Genomic DNA, 23,083 nt, shown 5'->3' on the forward strand with positions numbered 1-23,083 from the left:
ATGATAGCTTGTTTATAACAAGCATACAGACTTTGTTAAAGCTGTATTACACTATTATCATGCTGATGTATGTCCTAAAATCTTTTACTTCTTTGACCTGTGTGCACATTTTATAATAAAAACACAGTTTCCACTCTAGATTTGCATGCAATTTATAAAATATTCCACATTGGACTGCAGTTTAAACCACATCTCTATTATACATATAAGAAAAAGCAGAGATATTTTTAGATAATCAACATTTATTCTACAAACACACCCGTTCATATTGTGATCAGAACAAATGCAGTTTACATGATATTAAAAATAAGACTTCTCTGTAAGAATTGATTTTGTGATTCTCAAATTCCCAAAAACAAACAAATAAATAAAAGAAACAGTGAATTTCCACATTTTCTTCTCTCACGCACATTTGTGGATGTTTTTAAACACTGAAAAGTGAATTTTTAAATAAACAAACGTTCCAGTTGCAATAAACCTTAATGTAAATCTACAACACCACAACCAAGATACAACAGAAACGTTGCATTTTTATTAAAAAAAAAAAAAAACCAACTAAACACTATACCAAAGTGCATTTATAAGGTCACAAGACAATAATATTCAATATATTCAATGAGGTAGAGCAAAACAATTGCTTTAGTGTTAGTAAAAACCACAGTACTTTTGTCTTTATTAATGAAAGATTCCTGTAAACCAGTGTTTCTCAACCATGTTCCTGCTCTGCACATTTTCCATGTCCCCTTAATCAAACACACCTGAGTCAGGTCATCAGCTCATAAGCAGAGACTGAAAGACTTGTAATGGGCCTGAGAGACAAAGGAGACATCTAAAACATGCAGTGCTGGTGGTCCTCCAGGAACGTGGTTGAGAAACACTGCTGAAAACAATAATAATATTTATAATACTAATAATAGGGAAAATGAAGGGACAGTTCACACAAAAATTAAATCGGTCATCATTTACTCTTCACAAATCTGAGCTCCTTCTGTTGATCAAAATAGAAACATATATATATTGAAGAATACCATTGACTCCTATAGTACTTTGTTTTTCCTACTATGGTAGTCAATGGTTGCCAGCATTCTTCAAAATACCTTCATTTGTGTTTAACTTGAAAAACTATGAAGGTTTGGAACCACTTGAAAGGGAGCAAATGTTGATTAAATTTGTATTTTTTAGGATGAACTATCTCTTCAGGTAAACATAACACAACAAGCGAACACCAAAAGGCAGTTTTCAGCGCATTATAACATTGCACATTTCAATATTTGGTCCCATTCCTCACAAACTTTACAGTGATTTAAGTCATCTACGTTCACATCGATTAAATTAAGTATTCAGCAGCTGAAGTGGCTCAAATCAAGTAACATTAAAGGGATAATTCACTAAAAATGAACATTTAGTCATCATTTCCTCACTTATTTCCTTCTGGTTCAACACAAAATAAGACGTACTGAAGAACGCTGGGAAAAAAGCATTCATTGACTTCCATAGCATTTTTTACATTTATAATAACGACCTCCAAATTTAAGCAATCTTTGATGTATAGAAGTTTTTCTTTCTGTCAGATGATCACAGTCGGAGTAGTTTTAAATTGCATCCTCGCTCTTTCATACTATATAATGATATTGAACAGGGACTTTAATTTGGAAACTTTCAAAATTAATCGTCAAACTAACTCATATGCCGCCAGGGCGTAAACAAATATCTGATAAAGCAAAATTACATGTTTTCGTAACAGAAATGTTTTATATTATACTCTAAATTACTGACTTCTGGCGACGACCAAATGCACGTTAAATGCGACTAATGTTTACGCCGTTTTACGTTTGTAATGTTTACATCATTTTTAACAAACTATTTCAAGCCAACTAGTCTTCTCGTTCTTCGTCATCTTTTATGTGGCAAAAAAAGTGGCAAGTGTTTCCTACGAGACACGTCTATTCCTGGAGCTTCTGCTACAAATGCGTCTAACGTCGTATTCGTAATAACATAAATTTGTTACGTTATTTGTTCACAACCAAAGTCAGTGATTGAAGTATAAAATTTAAATAAGTGACATCAATCCCCTTCGTAAGACATGCGTAAGACATATACGTTTTTTGAAATTTCAATTTATCAAAAACCATTAGAGCATGGAAGAGTCAGAGTTAGTTTAACAAACATGGAGTAGTTTTAAATTTTATCCTTGCTCATCCATACTATATAACGATATTGTATAGGGACTTTTATTTTGAACCTTCCGAAATTAATCATCAAACTAACTCATATGCCACCAGGGGGTTAACATACGTCTATTAAAGCAGAATCATATGTTTTTGTAACAGAAACATTTAACATTATACTCTAAATTACTGACTTCTGGCGACAACCAAATGCACGTTATATGTGACTAACGTTTAAACCCGTTTTACGTTTGTAATGTTTGCATCATTTTAAAAGTATACTGAAAAATGTCATATGGTAACAAGCCAACTAGTTTTCTTGTTTATTGTCATCTTATGTGTGGCAAAAAAGTGGCAAGTGCTTCTTCAAGACATGTCTATTCCCGGAGCTTCTGCTACAAATGCGTCGAACGTCGTATTCGTAATAACATTAGTTTGTTTCGTTATTATGGTATTTGTTCGCAGCCGGAAATCAGTGATTGAAGTTTAAAATTAAAAAAGTTAAATATTCAAAAGCACATCAATCCCCTTCATAAGACATACGAGTTAGTTTGAGTGCAGATTAACACATTTTTTTTAATTTTCAAAATAAAAGTCCGAAAACTATTATACAGCATGGAAGAGCCAGAGTTAGACAAACACAGTCGGAGTAGTTTTAAATTTTATCCTTGCTCTTCTATACTATATAACAATATTGGACAGGGACTTTTATTTTGAACCTTACAAAATTAATCGTCAAACTAACTTATATGCTGCTGGGGTTTAATATATTTCTATTAAAGCAGATTTGCAGTGTTTTTGTAACAGAAGTATTAAACAAACTAAATTACTGACGTCTGGCAATGACTAAATGCACGTTATATGCGACTAACGTTTACAATATTTTACGTTTATGTAATTTTAAGCGTAATAAACTGTATAACGTCATAGGGTAATGCCAAGCCAAGTAGTTTTCGAACTCGGTCATCTTCTGTGGTAAAAACAGTGGTAAATGGTTCCTGCAAGACGAAAATATTCCCAGAGTTTCCGCTACGAATGCGTCAAACGCCATTGGTCAGTTTTGCAAAACCTAAATTCTGCCGTCACTACAATTGATTGGGTTTTATAATTTTTACAAATGTAAATATTTCTGTTACAAATCTACATCAAACCACTTCATGAGACACGCGTAAAATATAAAAGTTAGTTTGATGACAGATTTATGTATTTTTTGGAAGTTTCAAAATAAAAGTCATTATCCAACGCCATTATTCAGTTTAGAAGAGCCGTAGTTAGATTGGAAGATTTAAAAGTCAGTTTGACGACAGATCAATGAGCTTTTAGAAACTTTTACTTTGAAAATTACAAAAATGACCTTTTGTAAATTTTAAAATAAAAGTCACTATCCAACATCATTACAAAGCATGGAAGAGCTACAAATTAGTTTGAGAACAGATTTACATGCTTTTGGAAATTTCAAAATACAAGAGAATATCTAACATCATTGTACAGCATGTAAGAGCCAGAGTTAGTTTGGAAAAGTTATGTGTTAGTTTGACGACAGATTTACGTTGTTTTGAGAATTTCAAAATAAAAGACACTACAAACACAATTATACAGCATTAAAGATGCAATGTTAGTTTAAAAGAGCTACGAATGGAAGAGCTACAAGTTGGTTTGAGGATAGATTTATGCGTTTTTGGAAATTTCATAATAAAAGTCAATACCCCACACCCTTATACAGCATGGAAGAGCTGCACATGGACGAGCTAATAGTTTAACGACAGATTTACTTGCTTTCTGAAATATCTAAATAAAAGTCACACTTCCCACATTATTACACAGTAGGAAAAGCAAGAGTTAGTTTAGAAGAGCTACGCATGGAAGAGCTACAGGTAAGTTTGAAGACAGATTTATGCGCTTTTAGGAATTTCATAATAAAAGTCAATATCGTGTTTTTGGAAATGTCCAAAATACAACGCAATATCACAGTTTGGAAGAGCTAAGAGTTAGTTTGACGACAGATTTTTCACAATTTTGTAAATTAAAAAAAACTACTCAACACCATAATACAGCATGGAAAAGCCATGATAAAATAAAAACTAATTTGTTCGTCTGACAGGAAAAAAAAAAGTCATATAAACAGACGATAGCTTGAAGGCGAGTAGAATATGGAGTACTTTTTTAATTTTAAGGTGAACTATTCCTTTAAGCTATTTTTCCAACATTCTTCAGTATATCTTTCACAGAAGTTTAGAGTAAATGGTAAATAAATTGACATTTTTTTGGGTGAACCGTCCCTTTAAGAGCTTCCTGGTACTTGGAGTGCCACAGTAACACACAAAAGTCCCCTGTGCAGTGAAACGCTCTGGTAGTTTCCATCTGCTGTGATCACCTGTCAAAGCAGGGGGCGCTGCAGGGGTAAAGCGGGTTCAGTTGGTACTGTCGGCCCGGCAGGTTCACCTTGGCCTCCAGGCTCTGCAGCGGGGCAGTGGAGGCCTGCAGGGAAGCTAGACAGCAGGAGAAATATGCATTGCAATAAGTAACATGAAATGAAACTGACTCAGATTTTGAGAAGAGCTTTATGAAGGAGCTGCGAAAGTTTCATGACAAACAGATTGTTAGTTTGACGAAAGATTAATGTGCTTTTGGAAATTTCAAAATAAAAGTCACAATCCAACAACATTATATGATATGGAAGAGCCAGAGTTAGTTTAAAAAAGCTACGAAAATTTTATTTTAGTCGTTAGCTTAATGTTAGATTGTTTATTAATTTGACGACCGATTTATGCCATTAGGAAAATTTCAAAATAAAAGTCACTGCCCGACACCATTATACAGTGTGGAAAAAACAAACCATAGTTAGTTTGAAAGAGTTAAGCATGGAAGAGCCACGAGTTAGTTTGACAACAATGTTACACACTATTGGAAATTTCAAAATAAAAGTCCATGTCGCATTATGGTGTTGGATAGAAGAGCCAGAGTTAGCTTGGAAGAGCTACGCAAGTTTGACATCAAATAATTTGTTAGTCGTTAGTTTAATGTTAGATAGTTTGCTAATTTGAAGACCGATTTGTGCCCTTATGGAAATTTCAAAATAAAAGTCATTGCCCTACACCATTATATAGTATGGAAAAACCAAACCAGAGTTAGTTTGAAAGAGCTATGCATGGAAGAGCTACGAGTTTGACAAATGTTATACACTTTTGGAAATTTCAAAATTAAAGTCTTTCCAACACCATTATGCAGCATGGAAGAGCCATAGTTAGTTTGGAAGAGCATAATGCATTACATTCACATTTGTCAACTACCTATATGTGGATTACTTTGATTGTTACCAACATCTGTGTTAAGTCAACAGTACTGTTTTGTTTTTTTCGCATGTACTTTAGTTGCTACTGTCATCTAGTAAATCGGAACGCACATTTAGAAATATATGTTTGCACTTTTTTCTGAATAAAAAAAAAAGTGCTTTTGAACGTGAAAGTCAACATAAAGTGTGTACAGTAATTCGCATTTTTACCTGCGGTGTGTGTGCGGTATGATGGTGGAGCTTGCGTTGACATGACCAGCGGCTGCATGTACTGTGTGTTCTGCCTCTGCATGAACGGCTGCAAGGAAACACTCGAACCCGGAGCTGGAAACACTGTTTGTGTCGACGGAGCTCCAGAAGGAGGACACTTCTGCTTGTTTGCTTCCTTTACATCACTGTCATGAGCTCTGGAGGAGAAAATGTAGATTTACTGGGGTTAATCTGAGTGTTAAACACCATTTAGACATTTTAGACATTTAGTCATTTAGCAGACGCTTTTATCCAAAGCGACTTACAAATGAGGACAAGGAAGCAACTTGCACAACTAACATTACATTTAACATCAGGTAACAATGTAAACAATGAAATTAATTTCCCCAAGTGATGTGGACATTATTTCCTATTATATTTATATTTCTCTTTCTAGAGAAAAAGTTGCATTTCTATAAGTCTGATAATAATAATATTAATATTAATAATAATAATAAAATCTGCTCAGTTCAATATTAAATTTTCTCTGTTAAACACCACTTGCAAAAAGAAGTAAAATCTCACAGGCTAAAAAAACTGGGGCAAATTGTTATTTTAGTAAATAAATAAAAATAATGATATTAAATAAATAAATATTTTCTCTGGAACAGATAAAAGTGGTGTGAAACTCACATGAGCAGTTTGTACAATGTAATAAATAGATGAAAAATATTAAATAAAATAAATGTTATAAAAAAATTAATAAAAACTAAAATAAATAAATAAACATTTTCTCCAGAAGTGGTGTGAAACTAACAGCAGCAGTTTTTGTACACTGTAATTACAAAAAAATATAAAATAAATAATAATAATAAATAATTATTTTATGTGCAACATAAGGACGGTGTGTGAATCTTACATCAGCAGTTTTTTTGTAAGCTGAAATAAATGAAAAATATTAAAATAATAATTAAAATAAATATTTTCTCCTTAACAGATAAAAGCAGTGTGAAACTCCCATCAGCAGTTTGTACGCTGTAATAAATACCTGAAAAATATTAAATATATATTTTTATATGTAACAGATAAGGACATAGGTGAAACATATCAGCAGTTTGTAAGCTGTAATAAAAAATTTAAATATTAAAATAAATCAATAAAAAACAAATATAATGAAATAAAAAACAAAACAAAACAAAATAAATAAATATTTTCTCTGTAACAGATAAGAGCAGTGTGAAACTTACAGCAGCAGTTTTTTGTACGAAATAAATCATTTATTAATTAATTTTTTTTTTAGCTTAGTCCCCTTATTCATCAAGGGTTGCCACAGCGGAATGAGCCACCAACTAATCCAGCGTACATTTTACACAGCGGATGTAAATAGAAATGTACAGTGGTTTTATTGTATAAGAAAACTACTTGCTGGTTCTTGGTAATAAAAAGTAAAAAAAAAAAAAAACAGCGGATGCCCTTCCAGCTGCAACTCAGTACTGGGAAACAACCATGCACATTTAGTTATTCAATTCCCCTATAGCGCATGTGTTTGGACTGTGGGGGTAACCGGAGCACCCGGAGGAAACCCATGCCAACACGGGGAGAACATGCAAACTCTACACAGAAATGCCAACTGACCCAGCCGGGACTAGAACCAGCGACCTTCTTGCTGTGAGGCCACAGTGCTAACCACTGAGCCACCGCGTCACCCATAAATAAATAAAAAATAACTAAACATAAATAAATTAATACAATTATTTTCTGCTTAACATGCAGGAATGGTGTGTGTGAAACTCACATCAGCAGTTTCTGTACGCAGGGCAGCAGTTGCTCCCAGCTGTAGGCTGACAGACGCTGCAGACGTGGCGGCCATGATGGAGAGAGACGAAGGATCACCCGTGAGGACGCCACACACGCCGCCGACACCAGAGACGGCACGAAACGCAGAAATGCATGATCTAAACCCAGAAAAGAGGGACTTTATCTTCATACAAAAACAGATGCAAGAACTGGAGCATCCTCATCCCCATTATGCCCCTTTTTACAAGATCCCTAGAGTGTGTGAAGATTCAGCTCAAAATACCACACGAATCATGTTTTATAACTTATAGCTTTAAAACTCATGGTTAAACGCCCTTATTCGACTTACTAATGTAAGGAATTAAAATGTTTACATTTTTACTGCCTATATTTATGCATTGGGATTCATGAATCCTAATCATACCAGTCAACACTGGGATGTGAAAAATAAGGGATATGCCCACCATAATAAGGGATCAACCATAACTATGCATATTACATCAACGACTTGTGCCATCGCTTTTTTTTTCCTCTCATTTTAATATACTTTGAGAACCCACTACGAGCCTTCCTGTTGGTAAACTTCACAGCGAGTTTAAAAACAATTTTACTTGATGTTTACATAACTAGCAGACGCTTTGAAAATAAAAGTCAGAATTCAGTGCAAACCAACAACATCAGTCACTCAGTAGTCTATTAATAATTTTAAAGATCTTTATTTTGTATTCATTAGATTCGCCTAGTGCTGTCAAAATTAATGCGTTAATGTATGCGATTAATTTGAAATAATTAACGCGTAAATAAAATTGACGCAATTAACGCAGTTGCAGTTTTTTTCCCTGTTGTGGCCGTGTGTCTTAACGTGCAAAGAAATTTGGATAAGACCATGGAAGCACTTTTTGAAGGCAAGTTTCAGTATAAAACAGTTAATGTCGCATCACCAGGCTCTCCAGTGTTTCCTCCAGAGTTTTATGCAATTTCGGGTGTTTCATTTTTAACTTTTGACCTCTGTTTTAAAGGAATTTGATACCGCATGGCGAACGGAAAGAAAAACCTCCGCATTTCGTGACTCGGTGGTCCTTCAAGATAATCAAAAATCGCTGCTTACATAGTAGACTCTTAAGAGGAGTATTATCTTAATCATATTAAAATCAGAGTATTGGTGTCTATGTAAATGTACTCAGAATGTGCCAGATGATGTCGCGAGCTGTCAAAGGCAGCACATTCCTCTACCTTTCAGCATGCGCCCTCCAATGTTCTATTAAGTTTGATGCGTTCCCCCCTTAAACATAAGAGTCTGTTTTGCGTTGTTGTGTCAGAATTCAGTGAAATACAGCCAGACTTTAGGACGCTTAGTTTAAGCAGATTGATGAACGTGATCATGCATGTTGAATCTGAAGGAAGTCGCTCCGGCTGCCCTGTCCTGCGCGCATTGTGTGTGTGTGTGTGTGTGTGTGTGTGTGTGCCTACACGCGTTCCTTAGCAACAAACCTGCCTAAATGTCGTTGTCCGTAGCCACAAAATCAAAAAGTTACGAATTGCCGTGAGATTGCGTCGCACTTTCAGCTCACATCATTCAAAAGAAAAGGTCCACATTGACCCCCGATAATGTCAACAAGACTGGACTGTCTTAGCAACTGTCTGAATGTAAAGGTAACTTTATAATTAATGTTCTCAACTCACAGCAATACAACTTTTCAATGAGTGCAATTGTTTGTAGTCAATACTTTATTATTATTATTATTATAATTTTCCATATCTGCAATTCCTGTATTTTGGCTTTTTTTGCAGTCCATTTAGAAGCCAACATGGAAATAATTTCTTTCTTTATTGGCATTGATTGTTTTGAAATTTAAATGTCATTAACATGCCTGTGCTTTAATTTCTGCAGTAATTATTGCTGTAAAGCCAGGATCTTGATGGTTTATTGTGGGTTTGTTGTTTACATGAAGAAATCTGTGTTACAAGTTAAACAAAAATTCTAATAAACAATTATATTTTGAATTTAATTAGTTTTTGTCTTGAGTTTACATTAATTTTACATTTGAATAGCCAAAATTACAAGGTAATCTTCAAAAAAAAGTGTGATTAATTAGTCAATTTTTTATAATCGATTGACAGCACTAATTATAACCCTTACTATTTCATTTGGAGTGCGGGGTGGCTGCTATTTAAATGTTTCTGATGCAACACTTTCGGCACAGACAGACAATTTGCTTGTCGCTGGAATACTGCTGTGTGTTGTTCAGTAAATGCATTGCGTGTGTATTTGGCAGTGAGTGTTGAACCTTGTAAAGAGACCTCGAGGAAGTAATCAGCGTATTTGGACATGTACAGCATAGTTTTCTCCATGCAGGTCATCGGCCAGCCGTCGTGCAGGTCCGTTTCGTTTACAGCGACCGGCAGGTAATACTCGATGAAGTGAGCAGCAGTCGGCAGGTACAGGTTCCACTGAAACGTCTCCAAAAGCAGCAGCTCCATGTGCAGGAGACCCGGTTTGGTCAGAACCAGATTCATGGAGCTCATGCAGCCCAGACTGTTGAGCGTCTCCAGCTTCGGGACGCGGTCTTCCCTCTCCTCAAACTTACCTGCAGAGATAAATCAAGGTAACAGATCATATGATGCGTTGCAAACTTGAAAGGAGCTCTCCGTTTTCAGCCGTTTATGAAATAGGCTCATTTTACAGCTCTCCAAGAGGTAAACATTTAAGTTTTACCATTTTTGAATCCATTCAGCTGATCTCCAGGTCTGGCGAGAGCGCTTTTAGCTTAGCTTAGCATAGATCATTGAATCGGATTAGACCGTTAGCATCTTGAGTACAGAGAGTATAGTTCCTAGACATCATTCATTCAATCTTATTCTAAATCAGGGTTCACCACATATATCCGGCATATGTTTTACACAGTGGATGCACTTCCAGCTGCAACCCAGTACTGGGAAAGACCCATACACACTTATAAACTACAGCCAATTTGACTTATTCAATTCATCTACAGCGCACGTGTTCGGACTGTGGGGGAAACTGGAGCACCCAGAGGAAACCCACACCAACACAGGGAGTACATGCAAGTCCACACAGAAACACCAACTGACCAAGCCGAGGCTCGAACCAGTGACCTACTTACTATGAGGTGACAGTACGAGCTACTGAGCCACCGTGTCACCCGTTCCTAGACATATCAGCCAAAAAAATCTTAGTCCAGGGGTGAACAAACTCTGTTCTGGAGGGCCGGTGTCCTACATAGTTAGCTTCAAATTCCTTAACAAACTGACCTGGAAGTTTGTAGTAAACCCAGAAAGAGTTGGTTAGCTGGTTTAGGAGTGTCTAATTAGGATTGGAAATAAACTCTACAGGACAACGGCCATCCAGGATCAAGTTTAGGCACCCCGTCTTAGTACATTATAAGCAACTACACAAGCATCAAGCTTAAAATAAGACAATTATAAAAACTCAAGATGCTAATGGTCTAATCCGATTCAATGATCTATGCTAAGCTAAGCTAAAAGTGCTCCTGCCAGACCTAGAGATGAGATGAATGGATTCAATAATGGTAAAACTTAACGCTTCACCTCTAAGGGATCTGTAAGATAAAACTATTTCCAAATATTAAATAAATAAAGGCGGAGTGTTTCTTTAAGAAGTTATTTAACTATTTTAAAGCACATACAAGTGCTGTTTGCCAATTCAAGAACATGATGAAGCAGTCTATTTAATGGTTGCCAGAGTGTTGCTGTAGTGTTTTTTGTTACTGCTGTTGTTGGTGTTGTGGCACGTTTCACTGTGCTTGTTTGGTGCATCATGATTCATAATAGCAGATGAGGTCACAATAACAATCATTAAGACGACTCTTACTGGCCAAAAGCAAGCAGGACAACGCGACCATGTGAAGCTGCTGTACGGAGATGTCATAGCGGTCCATAAACAGGTCCAGCAGATAAACAGCCAAGTGTCTGGCCGCCGGGCACAGCTTGAAGCGATTGCTGACTATAGCAATGAGGTCTGCGAAATACCGTCTGAGGCTCAGCTGCGGGGACTGGCCTTTGTATGCAGGCAACCGCAGCTCCTGGAAGAAAACAGCAAGACAATCACATTACAGAGGTTTTGCAATGTTGATTTTTTTGTAATAACCAAGAAAAGCTGATAAATTCAAGCATAACAATTACAAAAATCTTCTTACTGCAATGATCGCTTTATTACTGGCTGATCTGTGCAATGGAGTAGCAAAGCTGTACAGTTGAAGGCAAAATTATTCACCCACCTGTGCAATATTTATCCTTTTTTTGAAATATTTCTCAAGTGATATTAGATGGAGCAAAGAAATTTTCACAGTATTTCCTATAATATTTTTTCTTCTGGAGAAAGTCTTATTTGTTTTATTTTGGCTAAAATAAAATCTGTTTTTTATTTATTTAATATCTATTTTAAGGTCAATATTATTAGCCCCCTTAAGCAATATTTGTTTTGATTGCCTACAGTGCAAACCACTGTTATACAATGACCTGCCTAGTTAAGCTAATTAACCTTGTTAAGCCTTTAAATTGCACTTTAAGCTGTATGGTATTATCTTGAAACATGTTATGTGCTGTTATTATGCCAAAGATAATAAAATATATATATATTAGAAATATATATTAGAAATCAGTTATTAGAAATGACTTATTAGGTTTAGAAATGTGTTGAAAAATATCTTCTGTCTAATAAACAGAAATTGGGGATAATATGAAAGTATTAAATTAACAGAAGGCCTAATAATTCTGACTTGAACTGTATATGCATGAATTAAAGTTGCATGAAAATTAATTATGCATTGTTGCATTTGCTCATGTATTACAACTGCCTAAGATGCAGTTAGCTAAATTCATTCAATTTTAATGAATGCATGCATTTATGTTCGATATGCATAAAATCAGTTAAATTGCATTTGCATGAATTCTAATTTTATTACTTGCACAGTTGAATGCATGCTTAAAATGCAGGCATTTTTATTTGAACGCATGCAAGCCAACTTTTCTGGATTTATATAACTGCATGCATTTAAGCAAGACATGCATTAATTCAATTGCACATGCATTTGTTGCAATTACTTGCATTGATTAAAGTTGCACATGCACTCAGTCAAGTTGCATAGTTAAATGGATGCTAAATGCATACATTTGCCATTTAAATGCATGCAAAGTCTACTTTCCTGCATTAATGTAACTGCATAGCAATTAAGCAGAATATGCATTAATTCAGCTGCATATGCATGCATTTATGTTGCAGTTACATGCATTGATTAAAGGTGCACATGCAGAGTAAAAGTTGCAGGGTTGAATACATGCTAATGCAACTTAATGGGATGCATACATAAGCAAGATGAATGCATGCATTTGAATGCATTGTTTCAGTTCATGCATGGATGCATGCATTTGCAGGTTGAATGCATTGTTGCAGTTGCATGCATTCATAAATTTGCCTATACGCAGGCAACATTTACATGCATTCAGAAAAATTGTACATGCAAGCATTTAACTTGCTGTTGCATGTGTGTATACAGATGTACTGAATGCAAGTCATTTCATGCATGCATTTAAATGAGACCTATTATGCAAAAGTCTCTTTTATAAAGGGTTTAAACACAGTTGCATTGGCAAAAGAGTGTAAATATATCCTTTTGTACTGACAGAACAACTCCCCCTTTAAGTTACATTACATTACAAAACCATACAGACATCTCCATCTCCACATGAACATTTTCCAATACTGATTTAATTACCCAGATTTGAAGGTTAACATGCATACATGACATTTTAACATGGATTTAGTGGAAATCAAATAACGCAATGATGGACAGGGATACTAACTTTGTATCGCAGGGCCTGATAGATATCCTCTGCAAGTTCTCCTTTCCACCACTGACCCTCCAGCTCCATTGGGCTCCTGGAAGAAATGCAGGTTTGGAGATCAGAGCAGCTTCATTGAGCAAAAGCACTTGAAAACAGCAGAAACAGCAGATCAACTGAAGCTCCAGCAGCAATCAGCACTGATGAAGGTTTGACTGTTCTCAATCAACAGCAGGAGATCATTTATTCTCAGTCCCTCTGAGGACAAATGTTAGACAGAGCTAAAGTTTGTCTTATATTCACACATTTGACATTCAATAAACCACTAAAGGAGAATTTTAAAAGGATAATGCAGATTATTTATGATGATGTACTATTATTGAGGTAAAGTTGGATCTATATTCACACATTCGACGTTTAACAAAACACTAAAGGAGAATATTAAAAGGATAATGCAGATTGTTTATAATGATGTACTATTATTGAAGTAGGATTTATATTTGCACATTCAGACTTTCTCCTTGATGATAACATTTCTGAAAGAGAATTATTTGCAAATTCTGAATAGTTAAATAATAATATCAGCCAATGACTATCAAAGTACATTGTTCACAGTCAAATAAAGAGTGCTAATGTTATTTTGAAGGCATTTTTACAAGCAATTTCAGACCTAATATTCAAAGTAGCATGGTACACAATGTAGAGACTGTGTCAGAAGTAGTTACTGAACGAATGTACTAATATAAAACAAACTTTACCTCAATCTTACACTTATTAGCACACGGTCTCTATATTGTTTACCATGCTATATTGAATATTCTGTCTGAAATCGCTTGTAAGTATGACTTCAAAACACTTTAGCTCCATTTAGTTGACTCTGAACTATGTTTTACTTTAATGGTCATGGGCTGATAACATGATTTCACTATTTAGTTTCTGCAAACACTACTTTTCAATATTAAAAAGGTCTGAACGTGCCTATATAAAACTAACGTTACGGCAATAATAGTATTGAGGTAAAGTTGGATCTGCATAACACATTCGACGTTCAATAAAACACTAAAGGAGAATTTTAAAAGGATTCTGATTATTTATAATGACACTATTATTGTAGTAGGATTTATTTTTTGCACATTCAGACTTTCTCCTTGATAATAACATTTCTGAAAGAGAATTATTTGCAAATTCTGAATAGTTAAATCATATTATCAGCCAATGACTATCAAAGTACATTGTTCACAGTCAAATAAAGAGTGCTAATGTTATTTTGAAGTCATTCTTACAAGTGATTTCAGACCTAATATTTAAAGTAGCATGGTAAACAATGTAGAGACTGTGTCAGAAGTTGTTACTGGACGAATGTACAAATATAAAACAAACTTCACCTCAATCTTTTACACCTATTAGCACACCGTCTCTATATTGTTTACCATGCTATATTGAATATTCGGTCTGAAAATCGCTTGTAATGACTTTAAATCACTTTAGCTCCATTTAATTGACTGTGAAATATATTGTACGTTGACAGTCATTGGCTGATAACATGATTTCACTATTTAGTATCCGCAAACACTACTTTTCTATGTTAAAAAGGTCTGAATGTGTGTATATAAAACCAACTTTACCCCAATAATAGTTACCGGGTATGAAATGTTATCGCCTGTCAAATGCAGAATCCCCAAACTAGCTAACAATGAAAAGTTTCCAATAGTGAAAGACTCACCCCGCACAAAGCCGCCTGCATACAGACAGCACAAAGCAAACTAGCAGCCAAACAAACAAACTTACTAGGGTAATCAAAGTGAAAATCAAAGTTAAGTTTACACTTGAGGTTCACGAGTAAAAAGTAACAATACCAGGCACGCGAGGGAAGCCCATTGACAATCTCAGCCAATGGGAGGGCGCCTTACAATCACAGCGCGCAGCCAATCAGAGCTAAGCTCTCATACGCGTCATCAGCTGAACTTTTTTATTTTAAATTTTTTATTAACAAGAACCAGCATGTACAGTTTTCTTATACGATAAAAGCAGTTTACATTTCTTTACAAGAATAAAATAAGTAAGAAAAAACGAAATTAAAGTAAAAGAAAAACAGCTGAACTTTTGACGTCAGGAATCATAGATCTATACACTAGATATCGCATAGGGACCCTGAGCATGCGTCAATAGCGCCGCCACATTGGTACAGTGCTCCCAGGACAAATTTAATTCAACCGCACTAGTCAAGACAGTGTTGTTACGTGAAGAGACTTTAGCGCTGTCTACGAGTGTAGTAACGAGCAAACAAAGAAAACAAAGCACAAAGGCAGAACATTTAATAGGTAATATTAAATTTTTTTCTGTTTTTGTATGTTCTGAACTTTTGTGCTAATCAGGTAACGTTATTGATGATAACAGTCACTTACTGCATTCACCATACGGCAAATCAGCTCCAACTCGCACTAAACACTCGGCTTATGCTAGTTTTGTTGAATAAAATCAGCAAACAATGCAAAAGAAATATGACAACGAGATGCTGCGCTGCCAGAAACTTGTATTATTGTCGGCTAACGTTAGTGAAAGAGTCGTTCGGGGGATTCATTCACAAACGAATCGCTCCCTCCGTCAGTATGAGGAGTGAAAGCAGGAGAGGAGCTGTGTTTCAGGACATGATTAGATCAGATTTAACAGGGAGGGTGAATAGTACATTTCTGTACACACAAACACAAGCTCATTGTCAGGAATGCCCGTGCGGTCACTGATCCATCAATGTAGAAAAGTGATGTAAAATTATAATTTTCGTAATTAGAAAAAAAACTGTCCAAAGTCCTCCACTGTACCTTGGTCCCGCGTTCATTTCAAAGAAGCGCTACCCTGTAGCAAGATGGCGACACTACTGACGCATTCCGTCCAATAGACAACAATAGGCCAGGCAACATCTAATGTATATATCTATTATGAAGGTAAATCAGTTGCGTAACTCGAGAGCTTGCAAATGTAAATGTGAGCACTTGTGATAATAATATTTGTATGTGTAGGTTGAAATGTACACTTACAGCTCTGATGTGAACAGCTGCATCCCTCGATTTGCACACACACACAACAATCCACACACTTGTGTTTTAAATTGGAAGTTGCAGATTAATAGTTGTGTATTTGTAAAATGTCATTTACAAATACAAAATGACAGACACACGTGTGCACGGCAAATTTGATTGCATCTTATCTCTACAACCACAGGTCGGCACTCACAACCTCTCAGTTTCGTCAGTACAACTACAAATCTCCCGCGCTCTGACTTTTGCTACACATCTCCCGCGATCTCTGTAGCAGAACTCATCTGTGCACTTGCAATTGCAGAGGCGTGAGCAGCGCGGGGCGGGGCAGGTGTAAAGCTGTTTGATTGGCTGATGCCTGACCAATGAACAATGCCAGCAGCCAACAGGACTGAGGTGCAAAATAATCATTTCCCACGATTATTTCATTAGTTAGGGTTTATTTAAACTCTTTTCTGAAGAGATTCTTGTTAAAAATCATAAATTCTGTGGAAATGTACATACCAGTAAAAGAGCAGCAAAGCCAGTTTATTGGCTAGAGCCAGCCAATGAGATGGGGCGTTTCTGTTTGTCAGCACACAGGGCAGCTCACGTTGTTGGAGGCCTCGAGCAATCAGAGGGTAAGTTATGATTTTTAATAATTATCTATATGTTCAATACTGTTAGCTAAGCTAAGGACTGTGCTGGGTGCTTCTCTTGTTTGTTTCTTATATAAGAAAACAGTTATGAGTTATCTAGGAGCTGCTTTCAATCATGTTATATGGTTCTAAAGATACGATTCAACCCACATGAAATAAGTTGTAATAGTATTTATAGTAAATAATATTACGTTTTTGAACCATACTAACTATAATAAACTGTATTATACTGTATATACTGCAGTATCTACAACTTTGTTAATGAATGCAACAGCACACTGTAGTATTAACTAGCATGAACTTTAATAAATGAAAGTATATTTACACACACATTAATGGCAATTAAAAATAACACTAGGCGTTTCAGTTTCTCACTGATTATACTGGTTTTTGTTATAATAACCTGCATCATGGCTATCTATCTATCTATTTACATGTTTGTGTACAGTGTGTCCTTTATATCACTTTTTTAATTATGAAAGTTACTAACTATAGGTTATTTCTCAGTTTCCTGTAAGGATGGAGTGACAGGAGAGATCAGCATGTTTCAAGTTGATGAGGAACTCAGAGAAGCTGCATAGCTTGAATAGGATGTTATTTATGCTAAAGATGACATGATGATCCAGCTCATCTACAAACACTTCCAAATGATTCAGATCATTCAAGAGGAAGCCAACCATTTGTTTTCTCTTTTTACCTGCCAAGATGACTACAGATTTGAACAAAACACACACTCACCAACACACAACTTTTATTTTGATAACTGTTTAATGTAGTATTTTTACACTTTACTGTAAAGTAGGGCTGTCAAACTTAGTTCCTGGAGGGCCGTAACCCTGCACGTTTTTAGTTTCAACCCTGCTTCAACACACTTAAGTGAAAGTTTCAAACAAACCTGAAGGACTCAGTTAGTTTGATCAGGTGTGTTTAATTAGGGTTAGAACTAAACTTTGCAAAGCTGCAGCCCTCCAGGAACTGAGTTTGACACCTGTGCTGTAAGGGAAATGTTTAACATTAATTTGTGAAATAAAATTTACAGTGCAAATAAGTGCAGTGCAAATGTCTAGTTACTTGTATTGAAATATTTCAGGGTTTTTCCTTGTTCATAATGAGATGGAGGTGGTAAATCCAACTTCATCATTACCCATCAAATGTTATCTCCTCTTTAATCCTTTGCTCAAACCTTTAGTAATGGGCAAAAAGCAAGCCATTGTGTAAAGCTGGTTGATGCTCGCTGTAATAGAGAGAGATGATGACTGTTCAGCTTATGTTGCTTAACCCTGCAGATGAGATGCTCAAAGTGGACCCTCAGCCGAGCGATGAACACTGTCTCCCTCACCTAGTTGCTCTTCCTTTAAACACACATATCATGTTGAAGGATGCAAGTTGTGGACCTAAATCAGATGTAATGGATGTAGATGTATAAATCAGAAAGAAATGAAACTGCTTTAAAATGTATTAGGTTTTACATATAAATATGTGTTCTTAACAGATTTGTTTCAACTTGATATTTGCATAATAAATGACATTAGAATGTTTAGTTTTAAACAGATAGCTATATTTCAATCTTATCAAATTTAAGCTATATATATATATATATATATATATATATATATATATATATATATATATATATATATATATATATACTTCAATTTATTAAAGTTCATGCTAGTTAATATTACAGTGTGCTGTTGCATTCATTAACAAAGTTGTAGATACTGCAGTATATACAGTATAATACAGTTTATTATAGTTAGTATGGTTCAAAAACGTACTATTATTTACTATAAATACTATTACAACTTATTTCATGTGGGTTGAATTGTATCTTTAGAACGATATAACATGATAGAAAGCAACTCCTACATAACTGTTTTCTTATATAAAAAAACAAACTAGAGAAGCACCTAGCACAGTCCTTAGCTTAGCTAACAGTATTGAACATATAGATAATTATTAAAAATCATAACTTACCCTCTGATTGCTCGAGGCCTCCAACAACGTGAGCTGCCCTGTGTGCTGACAAACAGAAACGCCCCATCTCATTGGCTGGCTCTAGCCAATAAACTGGCTTTGCTGCTCTTTTACTGGTATGTACATTTCCACAGAATTTATTATTTTTAACAAGAATCTCTTCAGAAAAGAGTTTAAATAAACCCTAACTAATGAAATAATCGTGGGAAATGATTATTTTGCACCTCAGTCCTGTTGGCTGCTGGCATTGTTCATTGGTCAGGCATCAGCCAATCAAACAGCTTTACACCTGCCCCGCCCCGCGCTGCTCACGCCTCTGCAATTGCAAGTGCACAGATGAGTTCTGCTACAGAGATCGCGGGAGATGTGTAGCAAAAGTCAGAGCGCGGGAGATTTGTAGTTGTACTGACGAAACTGAGAGGTTGTGAGTGCCGACCTGTGGTTGTAGAGATAAGATGCAATCAAATTTGCCGTGCACACGTGTGTCTGTCATTTTGTATTTGTAAATGACATTTTACAAATACACAACTATTAATCTGCAACTTCCAATTTAAAACACAAGTGTGTGGATTGTTGTGTGTGTGTGCAAATCGAGGGATGCAGCTGTTCACATCAGAGCTGTAAGTGTACATTTCAACCTACACATACAAATATTATTATCACAAGTGCTCACATTTACATTTGCAAGCTCTCGAGTTACGCAACAGATTTACCTTCATAATCTATGGTCAGGAATAAGGAGGGGGAGAGTGCTCCAGACAGATCTACGGCCTGAGCAGTTTTACGGCTGAGCACTTTTACACCCCTGTTGGTCCTGATGCGTCCAGTAAAGGGAGTACAGTACAGTATTATTTTACGCCTACAGAACTTTTATCACACCCAACCAAACGCGACACGATGAAGAGGCATGTTAAATACGTGTTTAAAACATTAGCAAACATAAAACTTAAACATCTTTAATTAGATTATCAAGAACTTGGTCCTTTTGTTATACCTTAAATTATAAATCTTAAATCATAAATGAAATTAAAAAAATATTGTGATGTGTTTTGCATCGGTCCAGATAATATATAAAATGGGATGAAATTTTTTTTTTTTTTCTTTTAATTTTCCATTCCTTACTGTTTCTGAGGATTGAGAATTTTTAGATATTTGGACTAGACACAAGTCAGAAACTCTTAAGTAAGAAAAGGATTTTTGCAGAGTATTTATATACATAACAAATTTTTTTGTGAGCATTTAGAATTTGATGTAAGGATTCAGCTTCATTTAAAGAAAACTGGCAATCTCTAGTGATATTGTTGTCAATAAATAAATGTAAAAACTAATGTTGTCCCGGTTTTTGTTTTTCAGGTCCTTGGAATTTTAGAAAGGAGTGAATTGTTTGTCTAAACGTTCTGCAGCTGACTGGTAGTAACACCACTGCATTCTTATCACAGCACATCATTACTCCATATTACACTGCATTGTTTGGTTAAAATTTTCAAAACGTAATTTTATATATAAACAATACAACAAAATGCATCTCTCTATATTAAAACGTATAACTAGGCTACAATCAACCATGACACTTTCCAACTATTTCTGTTTTTAATTTTTCTTATTAAATGAATCTACTTACATAGCAAAATTTCTCTGGCCCAGCTCTGGCCCACACAATCAGGTTTTGCTTGGCCCACATGCCGCAGTGAATTACGGTACATGACTGGACCAAATCTGGCTTCCAGACAAGGGCCAAACACGGACCATATCTGGGCCAAGTCTCAGCCAAGTTAATAACTCATAACTGGGCCTGAACTGGGCCAGATGGGTTGGTGTGTCACGATTGCAATGAAATTGATAAACCCATGGAGTGATGCGCTTTAGGCACACTATGGGCACGCTTTTTCTCAAAGTGACCTGATTGTTAGAATTTTTTTCCTTACTCAAAAATGATTTTAGTGTATTTTAAATGTGGGTCAAGACTGGCCAAACTCACATGGCCCACTTATCAAATGTTTAAATCTGGGCCAAATACTACGTTTTTCATCTGGCCCAAATCTTGTGTGCCGCCTTAAAGACGGTGCCGCCTCTGCCAAACCCGGGCCATGTTTGGCCCACATGCTGTATGCCAGTGCCGGATGAATGCCTGCTGTGCCAGCTTTATGCCAAATCTGGGCCAGAATTCTTTGCTACTAGGGTAAATTAATTGAGAGGGGTCTGGATGCAGACCTGGTGCCGTGCAATCTGGGCTGCATCCAATGCTTTTTAATGGGCTCACCTAACCCCACCCCTAACCCTACCCCTCACAGTGACGTCACTCGCTCCATTTGAGTGCATTGTGTCTGACATTGCATCGTTGAGTGATCCAATCTCAGCTTGCATCATAAAGGCTGCATCCAGATACTATTGAATTCATTTGCAATTGGGCTTTTGCATATCTGAAATTATTTGGTGAGTGTCTCAATTCTGCATATTATCTAGTGAGTTTATGTGTAACGGAGGCCAGCTAGTGTGTGCTGTGCAGGTAAACCTCACTCCTCTGACCTCTAAAGGTGCTCTAGCGACAGATGCTAGAGGTTATGGTCTTTAGCCTCCTTGTTGGAGCAACCGACTCCTATGCGGAAAGTCGCTGGTTCGATACCAATTCAATTCAATTCAGTTCAGCTTTATTTGTATAGCGCTTTTACAATGTAGATTGTGTCAAAGCAGCTTCACATGAATGGTCATAGTAACTGGAACAGAGTAGTTCAGTTTTTAGTGTTTAAGTTCAGTTCAGTTTAGCTCAGTTCAGTGTGATTTAATCATTACTGAGAGTTCAAACACTGAAGAGCAAATTCATTGATGCGTAGCTCTACTAATCCTGAACCATGCGAGGCAGTGGCGACAGCGGAGAGGGAAAAAAAACTTCACCTGATGGGAGTGAAGAAAAAAAACCTTGAGAGAACCAGACTCAGTTGGGCACGACCATTTTAATTTCTCCGCTGGCCAAAAGTCTTGTGCAGAGCTTCAGTCACCGTGGTGGAGGCTGGAACATGGCCTCAGCGAAGACTCGTCTGTCCCTGGAGCGTCGCTGGAATCAGACTCATGTTCTCCACTCCCCACGATCATCAGCGCAGCAGCAGCTCAGGATACGGCCTGGTCCCGGATATGGAATCCTTGGGATCATCTCGTCGCTGGTCTTGGGTCCAATCAGTGACTCCGGATAATCTGAGGACCTCGGGATGAGTATCCCCAGGTGAAAATAGAGAATAAAGAGAATAATTAGCGTAGCGGCTGTTCATAGTGTATATAAGCAAGATGCAGAAGCCTGTGTGGAACCCGCTAGGTGATGCATTGAGTGTATGCTTTACTAAACGGATAGGTCTTTAATCTAGTTTTGAACTGGGAGAGTGTGTCTGAGCCTCGGACGTTATCAGGAAGGCTATTCCAGAGTGTAGGAGCCATGAAAGAGAAGGCTCGACCACCTTTACTTGATTTTGCTATTCTAGGTACTACCGATACCAGCTTGGAACGGGTCGGCTGGCGTAGAACCGGCGGGGTTACAAATAATTCACTTTCTGATACATTAACTTAGCGTTCATATTTAGCGTAATCTAATTAAAATATGTATTTATGAACAGGACATTTAATGATCTGGGAGCGTTGACTTCAAATGTATTATTTGGCCATGTATCTTTCATCCCCCCCTACTGGACGCATTAGAAACAACAGGGCGTAAAACTGGACCGTAAAACTGCCTGGATTCAAGTCTGCAGACGCTTCTATCAAGAATAAAAATTTGATAACAATGATATCAGGAAAATCCTAACTGCAGATAAAAGTGTTCCTCCAATTGCAATGGTTAAATGGAAACAAGCATTGCCTTCATTCTTTTTTCCCCCCAAAATCTGGTCAGATATTACAAAATACATAATTACTAATGAAGTAAAAGAAACTAATTTTCAAATATTACATAGATATTATCCATGCAATGATTTTATAAGTAAGTTTAAGGAAGGTTTTTCACCCTTGTGTTGTTTTTGTAAAATGGAACCGGAAACAATTCTTCATTTATTTTTCAGTTGCAGTTACACAAAACGGTTTTGGTCCCAAGTTTCCTTAAATTAATCAGTATAACTGAGCAAATGGTTTTATTTATGGATTGCTACTCTGGATTACTGGAAATGGACAAAATAACTAAAA

General features: G+C 36.3%; 1 protein-coding gene across 2 annotated transcripts; it reads right to left on the reverse strand.

Moving 5' to 3' along the window:
- Positions 1–224: 224 nt before the first annotated feature.
- ccnj (cyclin J) lies at positions 225–15,151 on the reverse strand. Of its 2 annotated transcripts, none has more exons than XM_073920350.1 (7): positions 15,126–15,151; positions 13,291–13,366; positions 11,300–11,510; positions 9,735–10,034; positions 7,445–7,604; positions 5,671–5,867; positions 225–4,657 (listed from the first exon to the last, which is right to left on the reverse strand). In XM_073920350.1, the coding sequence occupies exons 2-7, from the start codon at positions 13,357–13,359 to the stop codon at positions 4,539–4,541; spliced, it is 1,056 nt and encodes a 351-aa protein (XP_073776451.1). In that variant the 5' UTR covers positions 13,360–13,366; positions 15,126–15,151; the 3' UTR covers positions 225–4,538. The 2 variants fall into 2 exon arrangements, with proteins under 2 accessions (XP_073776451.1, XP_685772.5); XM_680680.10 differs by having other exon boundaries at positions 14,993–15,151.
- Between the last annotated feature and the right edge of the window lie 7,932 nt (positions 15,152–23,083).

Source organism: Danio rerio, chromosome 13, assembly GCF_049306965.1.
Source record: "Danio rerio strain Tuebingen ecotype United States chromosome 13, GRCz12tu, whole genome shotgun sequence".
NCBI classification, from domain to species: Eukaryota; Metazoa; Chordata; class Actinopteri; order Cypriniformes; family Danionidae; genus Danio; species Danio rerio.